This window comes from Cavia porcellus, unplaced genomic scaffold (genome assembly GCF_034190915.1).
Source record: "Cavia porcellus strain 051 isolate PalLab524CR breed Dunkin Hartley unplaced genomic scaffold, mCavPor4.1 scaffold_22, whole genome shotgun sequence".
Taxonomy (NCBI): Eukaryota; Metazoa; Chordata; class Mammalia; order Rodentia; family Caviidae; genus Cavia; species Cavia porcellus.
In genome coordinates this window covers 15,127,079-15,139,777 of record NW_026947505.1, presented here as the reverse complement: position 1 = coordinate 15,139,777, position 12,699 = coordinate 15,127,079, and the positions used below count along the sequence as shown (strand labels likewise).

At 36.1% G+C, this 12,699-nt stretch overlaps 1 protein-coding gene across 1 annotated transcript; it reads left to right on the top strand.

Annotated features, from left to right (window-relative positions):
- Positions 1–9,793: 9,793 nt before the first annotated feature.
- Positions 9,794–10,825, top strand: LOC100723635 (trace amine-associated receptor 8-like). The gene has a single exon (XM_003468459.1). It carries the CDS (start codon positions 9,794–9,796, stop codon positions 10,823–10,825), a length of 1,032 nt encoding a protein of 343 aa, XP_003468507.1.
- The last annotated feature ends 1,874 nt before the right edge of the window (positions 10,826–12,699 follow it).

Here is a 12,699-nt window from a genome sequence, read left to right as displayed (position 1 = left end):
ATTTATGAAGGATTCTCATGCTGCCACTAATAGTCCTTTTCATGAGCTCTTCATATTTTCTAGCATTGATTGTACTTTTAAATACATTTATGCAGTGCAGTTCTGTGATACATAATAAATACATTCATCAGGGGAATTGGCTGATGCACCTGCCATATCTCAATCATTTTTTCCCTTCCCTACTCTCTCTCCCGTATTTCCTGTCACTTGATTCTTTTTGATTCTTTAAATCAACCAGATCTTTGATTTATTATTGGTCTGTTGTATTTCTTTGTGTTTTTATTCTCAAATTCATTAATGTTCTGTTTCTTTTTTCAGTTTTAAAACCAAAAAATAATAAAAATGGTAACACAAAATTTCAAAAGAAATTAATATATTAACATACTAGATATTATTATTCTCAGATTACAAAATGTAGCTATAAAAAAGTGATCAATCAAACAACGAAAGCACAAACTGTTCTTTTTGATGAACTAACAAAGAGTAGTAGTATAGTTATCTATCCTGTGTATATGTATATATGTATATGGACATATATCTTTTCCCTTCTTTCTTTTCACCTTTATCCCAGTTGTTCTTTCCTTTTGAGCAATTTCTTTCCTTTTCATTTTTACACTACCTATTGCATATTTTGAAACTTATTTACTCTTTCAAATTTTATTCTAGAAGACAATACAATATTTACACATGTGAGTCTGATTTATTTCACTTAGGAGTATGGTCTTTTACCTATAAAAGCCTCAAGTTTATCCTTCTTTATAATGCTCCATTGTATAAATACATCACATATTTTTTATCCATTTCAATGTTGTTGGGCATTTGGGTTGTTTTCAAAATGTATCTATTACAAATTGTGTTGCTATAAACATAGGTGCACATCTATCACTGTAGTATGATGTTTTTATTCGTCTGGTAGAGTACCTGACAGGGGAATAGATAGATTGAATGAAATTTCTATTCATAGTTATTTGATGAATCTCCACAGTGGTTTTATCAGTCTACACTTCCATAAACAGTGGAAAAGGTTCCCGTTCCCTACAGCCTCTCCAGCATTTGTTATTGGTTGATTTCTTGATTGCAGCCATTTTTTTCTGGAATGAGATGTAATCTCAGTGTTGTTTGAATTTACATTTCTCAAAAGACGAGTGATGTTGAACATTTCTTCATATATTGTTTTGCTATTTGTATTTCTTTAACAAAACAATGCATAATGTATTTTAGATGCCCATTTTTGGATTGGGTCTTCGAATTTGGGGGGCCTGATTATTTTCAGTATTCTATGTGTCTAGATAGAAATCCTTTGTCTCAGGGACAGTTGGCTAATTTTTTTTCTTTTCCCATTCTGTGGGTATCTTTTCACTCTGTTGGTGGTCTTTTTTTAAGTGCAAAGTCTTTTTAATAAGATGAGATCTTAATTGAGATGAGATGTTGATGGTTTGAAGTACTTCCTAGGCAGTTTGCGTTTTATTCATGAACTTTTTTGCTTACTCCTATGTTTTCAAAATTTCTACCTATCTTGTCTTCCAGTATATTTAGTGTTTCTATTTTAATATTTAGATATTTGATATATGTTGACTTTATTTTAGTGCATGGTGATAGACATTGTCTTGTTTTACTCTTTGGCATGTGGAAAGCCATTTTCTCCAGCACCATTTATTAAGGAGGCTATCTTGCTTCCAGAGAACATGTTTGGTCCCTTTGTCAAAGACAAGGTGGCTAAGTGTCTTGGTAGCTTTCTCTGAAAATTTTAATGTTTCACTGGTCCTCAGGTCTGTTTTTTTTTTTTTTTTTTTTTGCCAATAGCATGCCAGTAGCTTTGTAGTATAAATTAAAGTCTGGCTTTTTCTTTTTCTTTTTTACCGGTACCAGGGATCGAACCCACACTGCCTGCTTGCAAGGCAGGCGCTTATGCCGCTGAGCTAAAGAAAAAGACAAAAAAAAAAAAAAAAAAAAAAAAAAAAGTCTGGGATAGTGATGCCTTCTTCCTTTCCACTGTTTCCCATTTTTCCTTTGATATTCTGTTCTATTTCCAAGTGAATTTTACAAATGTTTTCTCTAGATCTGTGAGGTGTGTTAATGGTATATTGCTCAGAACTGCATTAATTCTAACAGTTATGGGAGTATGGCCATTTTCACAATGTTGCTTGTTCCCATCTAAGAGCAAGAGATATCTTTTCATTTTCTGATATCCTGCTCAATCTCCTTTTTTAGAGTACTGTAATTTTTTTTTTGTCTTTTTGAGACAGTGTCTCACTATGCAATTCAGTCTGGCCTTGAGCTCACTTTGTAGCCCAGGCTGGTCTTGAACTTGCAACCACTCTCCTGCCTCTTCCTCCCAAGTCCTGGAATTACAGGTGTGTGCCACCATGCCCAAATCTGTAATTTTCAATATATAGATGTTACATCCTTCATTAGATTATTCCTAAGTATTTCATTTTTTGGATGCTATTGTGGAATATATTATTGCCATAATTTCTCTCTCGGTGAGTTTTTGTTCATGTACAAGAATGCTATTGATTTTTGAATGTTGGCTTTGTATCCAACTATACTGCTGAATTTGGAGGAGTTTTTGGGGTCTACTATATAAAGTATCATGTCATCTGCAAATAACGATAATTTCACTTCCTCCTTTCCTAACCTTGTTCCTTTTATTTCTCTTTCTTATCTGCTCTGACTAACATTTCCAGAACTATATTAATTAGCAGTGGTGATAGTGGATATCCTTGTCTTGCTCCTGATTTTAAAATGAAAACTTTCAGTTTTTGTAGTTTTAGTATGATGTTGGCTGCTTTTTGTCATAGATGGCTTTTATTAGATAGAGATCATGTATTTCAATTGTTGCAGGGTTTTTAAAAATCATGAATGAATGTTGGACTCTATCAAAAGCTTTTTCTGCGTCTATTGAGATGACCATATGATTTTTGTTTTTGCTTCTATTGGTGTATATTGTGTTTATTGATTTGAATATGTTAAATCATCCCTGCATCGCTGGGGTGAATACCACTTGGTTATGGTGTATAATTCTCTTGATGATTTGCTGCATTCTGTTTGCTAGTATCTTACTGGGAATTTTTGTTTCTATGTTCATTAGGGAGATTGGCCTGTAACTTTCCTTCTTAGCCGGGTCTTTCTCTAGTATTGGTATCAGAGTAATATTTGCCGCCAGGCATGAATTAGGGAGAATTGCTTCCTTTTAAATTTCATTAAAGATTTTGAGGAGTATTAGCATTAAATCATCTCTAAATTTCTTGTAGAATTAATCCATGAGTCCATCAGGACCTGGGCTTTTCTTTGTTGGTAAGTTTTTCATTATGTTTGCAATACCAAGTAACTGATATTGGGTTACACAAAATTTTTATATCTTCATGGTTTAATGTTATTAATTCATACGTTTCTAGGAATATGCTCAATATGTCTGTTTTCCAGCCTAGATGCATAAAGATTTTCAAAATAATTATTGATGATCTGCTGAATTTCCATGGAATCTTTAGTGACTTCATCCTTTTCATTCCTCATTGCTTGGAGATTTTCTTTTTCTTGATAAGGTTAAATAGGGGTTTATCAATTTTGTTTATTCTTTCACAGAGCTGACTCTTCTATTCCTTAATTATTTGTATTGTTTCCTTAGTCTCAATTGTGTTAGTTTTTGCCCTAATCTTGTAATTTCCTCCTTCCTTTGAGCTTTGGTCTTGTCCTGCTCTTGTTTTTCTAGAAACTTGAGAGGTAGCATTAGGTTGTTTATTTGTACTTATTCTGATTTCCTGTTGTGAAAATTCACTGCTATGTGCTTCCATCTTAAGACTGCTTTGTTTTCCACAAGTTCCTGTATGTTGTGTCTGCATTTTCATTTTAATTGTAGATGTTGTTAAATTTCTTCTTTAATTTCAGCTGTGTTCCATTAGTTCTTCAGGAGGGTGTTATTTAATTTCCATGTATTTATGAAGGTTTGCAGTTTCTTTTGTCATTAATTCCCAATTTCAGTTTACTATAGTCAGATAATATGCATGGGATAATTTCAAATGCTTTGTATTTACTTAAGCATGTTCTATGGGATAGCAGTGTTCTATCTTAGAAAATGTGCTAAGTACAGCCGAGAAAATATATATTATGATGTTGAAGGGAATACTCTGTAAATGCTTGTTAAGTCCATTTGTTCACATGTTTGGTTCAGTTCTATTATTTGTTTGCTGACTTTTTGTCTAATTGATATATATCTTTATAACAGTGGGGTATTAAAGTCACCCATTACAACTGTGTTACTGCATATTTCATATTTCATGTCTATTAGTATTTGTCATATATAGTAGAGTACTCCCATATTTGGTGCATATATTTAATGATTATTATCTCTTCCTCTTGAATTGTCTCCTAATAGCATGCAGTGACCTTCTTCATTTCTTTTGATCATTTTTGATTTGAAGTTCACATTGTCTGCAAAGAGAATAGCTACCCCTGCTATTTTGGGGTTCTTTTTTGGGAATATTGTTTTCCATCCTTTGGCTTTCAGTCTATGAATTTCTTTTTGAGTTAAATATGTCTGTGGTATTCAACATATTGTTGAATCTTGTTTCTTGATCCATTGTGACAATTTCTTTTAAGTCATAAGTTGAGGTCAGATACACTGATGGTTATAACTAGTATGTACTGGCTTATCTTTGTCATTCTGTTTTCCTATTGTTGATTTCTTAATTTTTCCTTTGTTTATTTGCTTGCTTGCATGGTGGTTTCTTTCTGTTTTTGTTCTGAGAATTGTGGTCCATTTTATCTCTAACTAGAATATCTTCCAGTTCTCTTTCTAGTATTGGTTTGGTGAACATGAATTTCTTCAGTTGTTCTTTGTCATGGAATTATCCTATTTTTCCATCAATTTTGAAAGATAGTTTGGTTGGAAGTTTTTTTTAGGGCTTGAAATACTTCACTCCAAGTTCTTCTTGACATTAAGTCTTGTGTTGGGAAATCAGTTGTGATTCTAATTGGCTTTCCTTGATAAACAATCTTTTTCTTTTCTTTAACAGCTTTTAATATTTTGTTCTTGTGCTGAATCTTGTGTGTTCTTGTGCTGAATTTCTGAGATTTTGATTGTAACATGTCTGGGAGTAGATTTGTGGCTGTTTGGAGTGCTATATACCTCCCTTATCTATATATCACGTTCAGTTCCCATACTTGGAAATTTTCTTCTATTACTTCTGCAGGCAGTTTTTTTATATGTCATTTTCACTGACTCCTACATTTTCATCGACACCTATGAGACTTACATTGTTCTTCTATGCATCATCTTAGAGCTGGTGAATTATTATTTCATAGTCTTTTGCTATTTTTAAGACATCTTTCCTTTTGTAATTGCTCATTGTAATCCTGTCTTCAAGCCTGAAAGCCAGTCTTCAGTTTTGTTCAAGCAGTTTTGCCAGCTTTAAATGAAGTTTTTAATTTCTTGGATATCTCTTTGAATCTGTTTAATGCATTTTATTTCTCTGCTATGTTGTTCACTCAGGTATCTGTCATTTTTCTATGGTCCTGAATTTTTTTTAAATCTGTGTCTTCTCTATGCTGAGCAATTCCTTCATTAAGGAATTAAGTTTGTCATTTCTTTCTTAACCTGAGATATTACTTCTGATATGATTTCTTCTATAGGTTCATGGGTCTGTTTCTTTCCTTCACTTACTATTTTTTCAGGAATTTCAAGTGTGTGTCTTCCATTGTCTTCAACACTGATTTCTCTTGCACTTGTTCCAGATGGGTTGGGCATTTGAGATTGCATTTTGATTTTTTGTTTTGTCATTTTCACCTCTTTATTTATATTTCAGTGTTTTCAATCCCACTAGAGTCATCTGTCATGTGTGTCTGAAGGTCCTACTGTGTGACTGGTGTTCACCCAGTTATTATACTCATTAGTAGCCTAGTTGTTAATGCCTGTACCACAGCATAGGGGGTTGTAGTTATTTGAATTCTTCCCATGGAGTCAGATAGGTGAGCCCTGGCTTCTTAGTTGCCTGTCTAACCCACGCTCTCACCTGTCCGCTGAGGTCTTCCAGGTGGGAAGAGGGTTTGCCTGTTGGACCATCAAGGTACTGAATGTGGGGAAAGATCTTATGGATATCCCACTTGCTGATGAGTTCCTCTGGGTGGGGTTTCCAAGGCTCCTGCCAGCCACTGAGCTCCTCTAGGTGTGTGTGGAAGTGTCACTGACACTCCAACTGACCCACTGAAGTCCTCGGGATGGCAGCATGCCTCACTTACACACTTGCCAGCCTGATGAGTTCTTCTGTGAGGGATCATTGACAGTCCTGCTAAGCTCCTCTGGGTATGGAGCAAGAATCTGAAGTTTTATCTTTTAAAGTTTTTCCTGATAAAAGATGCTCTTCCTCATATCTTCTATATGACATAGGATATAACAGCCTGGGCACAGGTGCATCAGAAAAGCAACTTGAGCAATGGGACTCTGTTATCCATGGGATGTACTTCACATTGTGCAGAATCAGGTGAATGTTTGGATTAGCCAGAAAAATGTCACTGAATACATCAAGTCATAGTCCACAGAACCTGTGAATATTTTACTTAATATGCATTACACTGTATAATTGAGTACAGCACTACTAGGTAAGGAAAATCATTCATAATCCCAAGGCAGCTGCCCTGCAAGTGTCTCAGACATCTCCTCAGGGTTCAGTGCTTTTCTAACCATTGAGCCCACCTTCTCTAGAAAACAGCACTGCTAAGAAACTTCACTTCCTTAATACAGGACACAGGGAGTTTATGGTCCCCTGACTGTGAGAAACCTGTCCACCTTCTGCTCCTTTCAACCTCAGATCCTTGGTCTATGTGTGAATATTTTCTTGCTTGACCTTAATTTTTCCAAAAAGAGTGTGATTTTTGGTGCCATATTCTTCAATTTTATTTAGCACCCCTGAATAAAGTATCACACAAGTCTTTATCTAGATTCAGCAACATACATAAATAACAGAGACGCTCTCAAATCTCTGTCTCCAGCTATCTTCCATAAAACTCTCTTCCTCTTTACAGTTATGCATTGTTCATTATTGTACTTTCCTGCCCTATCCATGCCCATTCATCTGAAGCCACTACAATCCAGATTTGTCTTCACCATTCCTCTAAAGTTTAACTACACCCATTAGTCACACAGTTGATAATGTAAAGCAAGAATTCTCAGTGTTTATTCAACTTGACATTTCTACGCCACTCGACACTCTTGTTTATGCTATTCACTGAATAATGTTTTAATTCCACAAGGTCTATGGGATCACTTTTTGCTGTTTCTCTGTTTCATTCTTCATATGCTTCCTTTTTCAGATGGTGTTTTGAATGCAGTATTTCCCCAGTTCTTTCTATTTTCACTGTGAACGTTTACACCACCCAACACACGCTAAGTATTTTTTATATCCTAGGCTCTACAGCAGGTTATAGAAAGCAATTACATTCTTTTATATGGTTTCAAGAGCACCAGTACATGAGAAATCTTAATTGCCTGTCTCAGAACTAATTTCTTTATGAGCTAAAAATACAGTAGCCACACTATCAATGGATGGCTCTGGTTTCCTTTTTTCTACCCTTTACAAACCTAATCCATTAACCTTCCCAAAGGAACCTATCTTTCCTTTCACAAGATATAAACCTAGGGATCACCTTTCACTCCTGCCTTCTCTTCTGCTGCTCAAAGTACCTATGTGCTTTCAGTCTTCAAATTGCCTATATCATATTTTTGGAAAAATAGGGAGGCAAGATTACTGAATGAAAGTGAGCAAGACTGAATTAGAACAAACAGAGAAGGTAAAGAAGCATCACTAGAAAAATTTGCTTCATGAACAACAGAATGACTGTTTTCATGTCATACTTACACCCTCTTCTACATTCATTCCTATGTATTTTAAAAGTCTTAATCCTTAATATAAGATGATGTTTCTCCAATCCTACATATATTGGTATGAAAGACAAAAGTCTTTATCATCTCCTACTTGTTCATTGCTTTACAAATGAAATTTAGTTACTGTTCCAGACCTGAAATCTGCTCTATTTCAGTTCTTTATGTCTTTTCTCAGTTACCTAAATTTCTTTTTTTTTTTATTTAAGAGGAAAAAGAGAAAAACACAAAACAAAACAAAGCAGTGTAAGGTTACATATAATACAGAACTACAAAAAAAAACATAACAGTAAGAAATCACCTGTTAATAGATTTCTGATAATAATGTTAAAGCAAAACACAAGTTCTGGAGAACTGTCAGAACTGCCTGACCTGAAGCTCCTACACTCACCCAACTGCTGTACAATTACTTTTTGCTTCATTCGTGAGTACCTGTTATGAGAAGATAAACTCACATCTGAAGTGAAATGGGCAGAATTGTTCCATGGGCTTCTGGCTGCTAACTTCACATAGACTGCTGATTTGTAGTCTGTTACTTGTAGTGGTTCTCTTAATTTCTTAATGATGTTATCTTTGAACCTGTGTTCTGTTAAATGAATCAAGAGAGTAATGGAATGTGTGCTGGACACTTGAAACCCAGAATTACTTGTGGTCCTGCATGACACTAAGTCTCTTGCTCCCTGATATGTTCTTTGCCACCTGCTTCTCCAACCCATGCCAATGTGGGTCCTATTCTCTTTTCCTCCTACACTGGCCAGCTTATGATCCTCTTCCCACTAGAGTGCAGGATGGAGAGAGTCAAGATTGGGTGCCGTTTTCAGTCTTGGGACTGGGCACAGTGTATTGTCCTCATCCCAGACTCATAGAGCGACAGAAATTGTAGGGGCTGATTTGCAGGGCAAATTTGTACACCTCAATCCACATCTCAAGTGCCTCCTGGTATTGAAGTTGTAACCATGCCAGGGTTGCCTGTATGCCTTTGGTTGAGATAGCTACTGTGTAGGCAGGCAGATGTCTGCCTGAACTTCCTTGCCCTTAGTCCTGGCATACTTGGTTCAGTGGATGATAGGCATGGAATCTGGCATTGGATGGTTCACATGCGTTCCCTACCATTAGGGCATCAGCCATAAAGACACCAGTCAGTGTTTGCATTTACTGCCGTAACTTCTGTAGCCAAGAAAGTGGAACACGGTAGGAAATGCCAGATGTTCCTATAGAACATTTAATGACAAATTTTTCCTATATTTTTGGAAAACTGTCATTTCCTTTGTTGATTTTTATATTGTTCAGGGCCTTGAAAATTATGTAGGCAGTCAATGCTGGGCCTTAGGCTCTTTTAAAATAGTTGAACTTAAAACTCTTGGTTTTGGAAATCAAGTGGTTCTCCAAAGCAGCAAAAAAACATGTTTCTCAGATGAACTTTTTAGTTGTAATTATTAATATAATTTTCCTTTCCAGATTCACACCTTGTACTGTAGGGATTTGTGAGGAGTTTAGACTGAGTAAAGTTGATTGGCTTGGGTCCTAAAATATCTTATAAGTTGGAAGCCTTTTAAAAGGTGAATCTCAAATATGTAAATATCCTTTGCAATAGAGAGCTTCACAGGAATAAAAAAATCAGGTATTAAATAAATTATCTTCAATTCTTCAGATTGTGGGATTTCTGGGTTGATGAAAAATTCATAGATTAGCATGGGGTTAGTTAAGATGTTTATGTGTAATTTTGCAATTTAAGACAAAATGATTTTTCTGAGTTTTAAAGTTTCTTTTATTTTCTTCATAATTAAAATGGAAAAGGTATATAAAATAAGGTGGTCTTTGAAAGCAGTCGCCCAGACCTGCGGTCTGATGTGTTTATTATTATTCCCTCCAGCAGCAGAGGGCAGGAATACACCAAGCATCACACATAGTGGAACCATGAGCAGCAGCCTCTCCCACCCTGCTTTGCTGCTTTGCTATGAGAATGTGAGCGGGTCCTGTATGAAGACTCCCTACTCTGCTGCCTCCCAGGTGGTGCTGTATGCAGCCTTTGGCTCTGGGGCTGTGCTGGCTGTCTTTGGAAACCTCCTGGTGATGATCTCAGTCTTCCACTTCAAGCAGCTGCACTCTCCGGCCAATTTCCTCATCGCCTCTCAGGCCTGCGCTGACCTCTTGGTGGGAGTCACTGTGATGCCCTTCAGCATGGTCAGGTCCGTGGAGAGCTGCTGGTACTTTGGAGCTAAATTCTGTACATTTCACAGCTGCTGTGATGCGGTATTTTGCTACTCCTCTCTCTTCCACCTGTGCTTCATCTCCGTGGACAGGTACATGGCCGTTACCGACCCCCTGGTCTACCCCACCAAGTTCACGGGGTCTGTGTCAGGCATTTGCATTGCTGTCTCCTGGACTCTGTCCCTGGTGTACTTTGGGACCATGATCTACACAGGTGTCAATGATGATGGGATGGAAAGTTTAGTAAGTGCTCTCAACTGTGTAGGTGGCTGTCAAATAGTTATCAATCAAGATTGGGTTTTGATAGATTTTCTGTTATTCTTCATACCTACCCTTGTTATGATAATCCTTTATAGTAAAATTTTTTTGGTAGTCAAACAACAAGCTATAAAAATTGAGAGTACTGTGGGTACTTCCTCAGAATCAGCCTCAGAGAGCTACAAAGCCCATGTAGGCAAGAGAGAGAGAAAAGCTGCCAAAACCCTGGGCATCACGGTGGTAGCTTTTATCATCTCCTGGCTACCATATACCATTGAAACATTAATTGATGCTTTTATGGGGTTCATCACGCCTGCCTATATTTATGAGATTTGCTGCTGGTGTGCTTATTATAACTCAGCCATGAATCCCTTGATTTATGCTTTGTTTTATCCTTGGTTTAGAAAAGCCATAAAAGTTATTTTAAGTGGGGAAATTTTAAAGGACAGTTCATCAACAATGAGTTTATTTTCAGAATAAGTTTAAACACTAAGTTGAGAAAATAAAGAATATTTTCATAATTAGGAACTTATGAACTAAGAGAAATGCCACCTTTCAAAATTGGAAAATTAGCCAGAACTAAAGTTGTGGGTATGTTAAAATGAAGTCATTGTAAAGATATTTACTACACTACTAGTCAAGAATAAAGCACTTTACGCATGTTACTTGTGTCAATGTTTGTACATCACTTGTTTCCTTCCAATTTGCTGATTTCTAAATCTCACTTTTAGATGTGCTATCTCCTGTTGTCTTTTATGGGTACATCTAGTTTCCCTTGAAATGTTCTTCTTTTTCTGTCTCCAGGGACACTGTGTTAGTTTACTAGGGCTTCTGTTAATCTCTGCCTCCAGTCAGGGGGCTCAGACCACAGACTCACATTCTCAGAATTCTAGAACCTAGACGTCCTGGATGAAGGTTTCCTAGCTTTGTTATCTTTTGAGGGGCTCTTTTTTCACATCCTCTTCCTCTGAGTGTTTCTCAGTCCTAATCTCTTCTTTGTGGAACAGCAATCATGTTGAATTGGGGCCCACCCTACACATCCCATTTTAACTTAGTTACCTCTTTAAAGACTGCAGCGCTGAGGCTTAGGAGTTTCTCATGAATCTCAAGTGACACAGCTCAGCCCACAGCTCAGCCTGTAACAGCTCAGTCATGATGAAGCTGCCAAACAGGCTGTTTATTTGCTGCTTTTGTGAAGTTCTTTTCTCTTCCTTCAATGTCTGTGGCTCCTTGGAATTCCTGGGGCACTGTTCTCCTCATGTTAATGGCTGTGCAAAAAGTATTGTGGGAGCAGCAATGCAGCCTTAACTACCTCTGTTAATTACAGAAATTTTGCAGGCAGAGAGATCTATGACAAAGTGTAGTCACAATGATCATTTTAAAACAGTGAAAATGCAAATAACTGATTATTACCAGCAGCTGACCTGCAGAAAGCGATACCTAGAGGAGGGAGGAAGGACCTCTGCATTTTATTTTTTTCAGAAAGTTCTGGGCTGAGGATTATATGCTAATCCTTCGAATAAAGTACATTGCATTAGAAATAGTAAAAAAAAGTATGCTATAATTTTATATTTCATCTCCTGGGATTTTTTACATGATTGATTCAATAAAATACATTTTGAAATTCATATCTAGAGTACTATGTATAAACAAACCACATTGTAGAGCAGTAAGGATATACAAACCTTCATTTCTTTTTTCATATATTTATCTGTAGATTCATTAACTAATGATTGGGTTTTTTTTTCATTGGTTTTCAATAAGCCTTAATTTTTTTGAAATATTGAGTACGTTGTGTAAGTATCTGTGTCAGGAATGATTTGCTCTTTATGGAGCTCTTTCTATGCGTAGAACACTTGTATTCAGTTTGCCAAGAAACTCCTTTCAGAAATGAATACATTTAAAATTTCATTAAATGATTTTTTCTGCATTTTCTCAGATGATTATAAAGTTATGTTTTTAGTCTGCTAAATAATGATTTATATGGATTAGTTTTCCTTTGGTAAGCACAATTTAATTCATCATATAGACTTCAATTATGATGTGTCATCTTTTTGTAAAATGAGCTTAAGATTTTTATGTATTATTTGTGGCAATGTATTTTCATTTTTCTTTTCATATAGTCCTGCTAAATTTTGTTACAAAAACTATTCTGCACTAACCAGTATATTTAAATAGACAACATAATAAGTATTTTTTCTCTTTATTCATATTCACTCTTTGGACTTCAGAGACTCTATAAGGTCTTTTGAATGTGGCATTTGGCTCTGGCATTTGGCATTTTCTCGGGGTATTGTCATTAACTTCTCAAGCAGCCTTATGTATGCGCAGTAATAAACGTAATTTGTGAATCA

Coding starts and splice junctions, on each gene's coding strand:
- LOC100723635 (XM_003468459.1), top strand. CDS start 9,794: ATGAGCAGCAGCCTCTCCCACCCTGCTTTGCTGCTTTGCTATGAGAAT.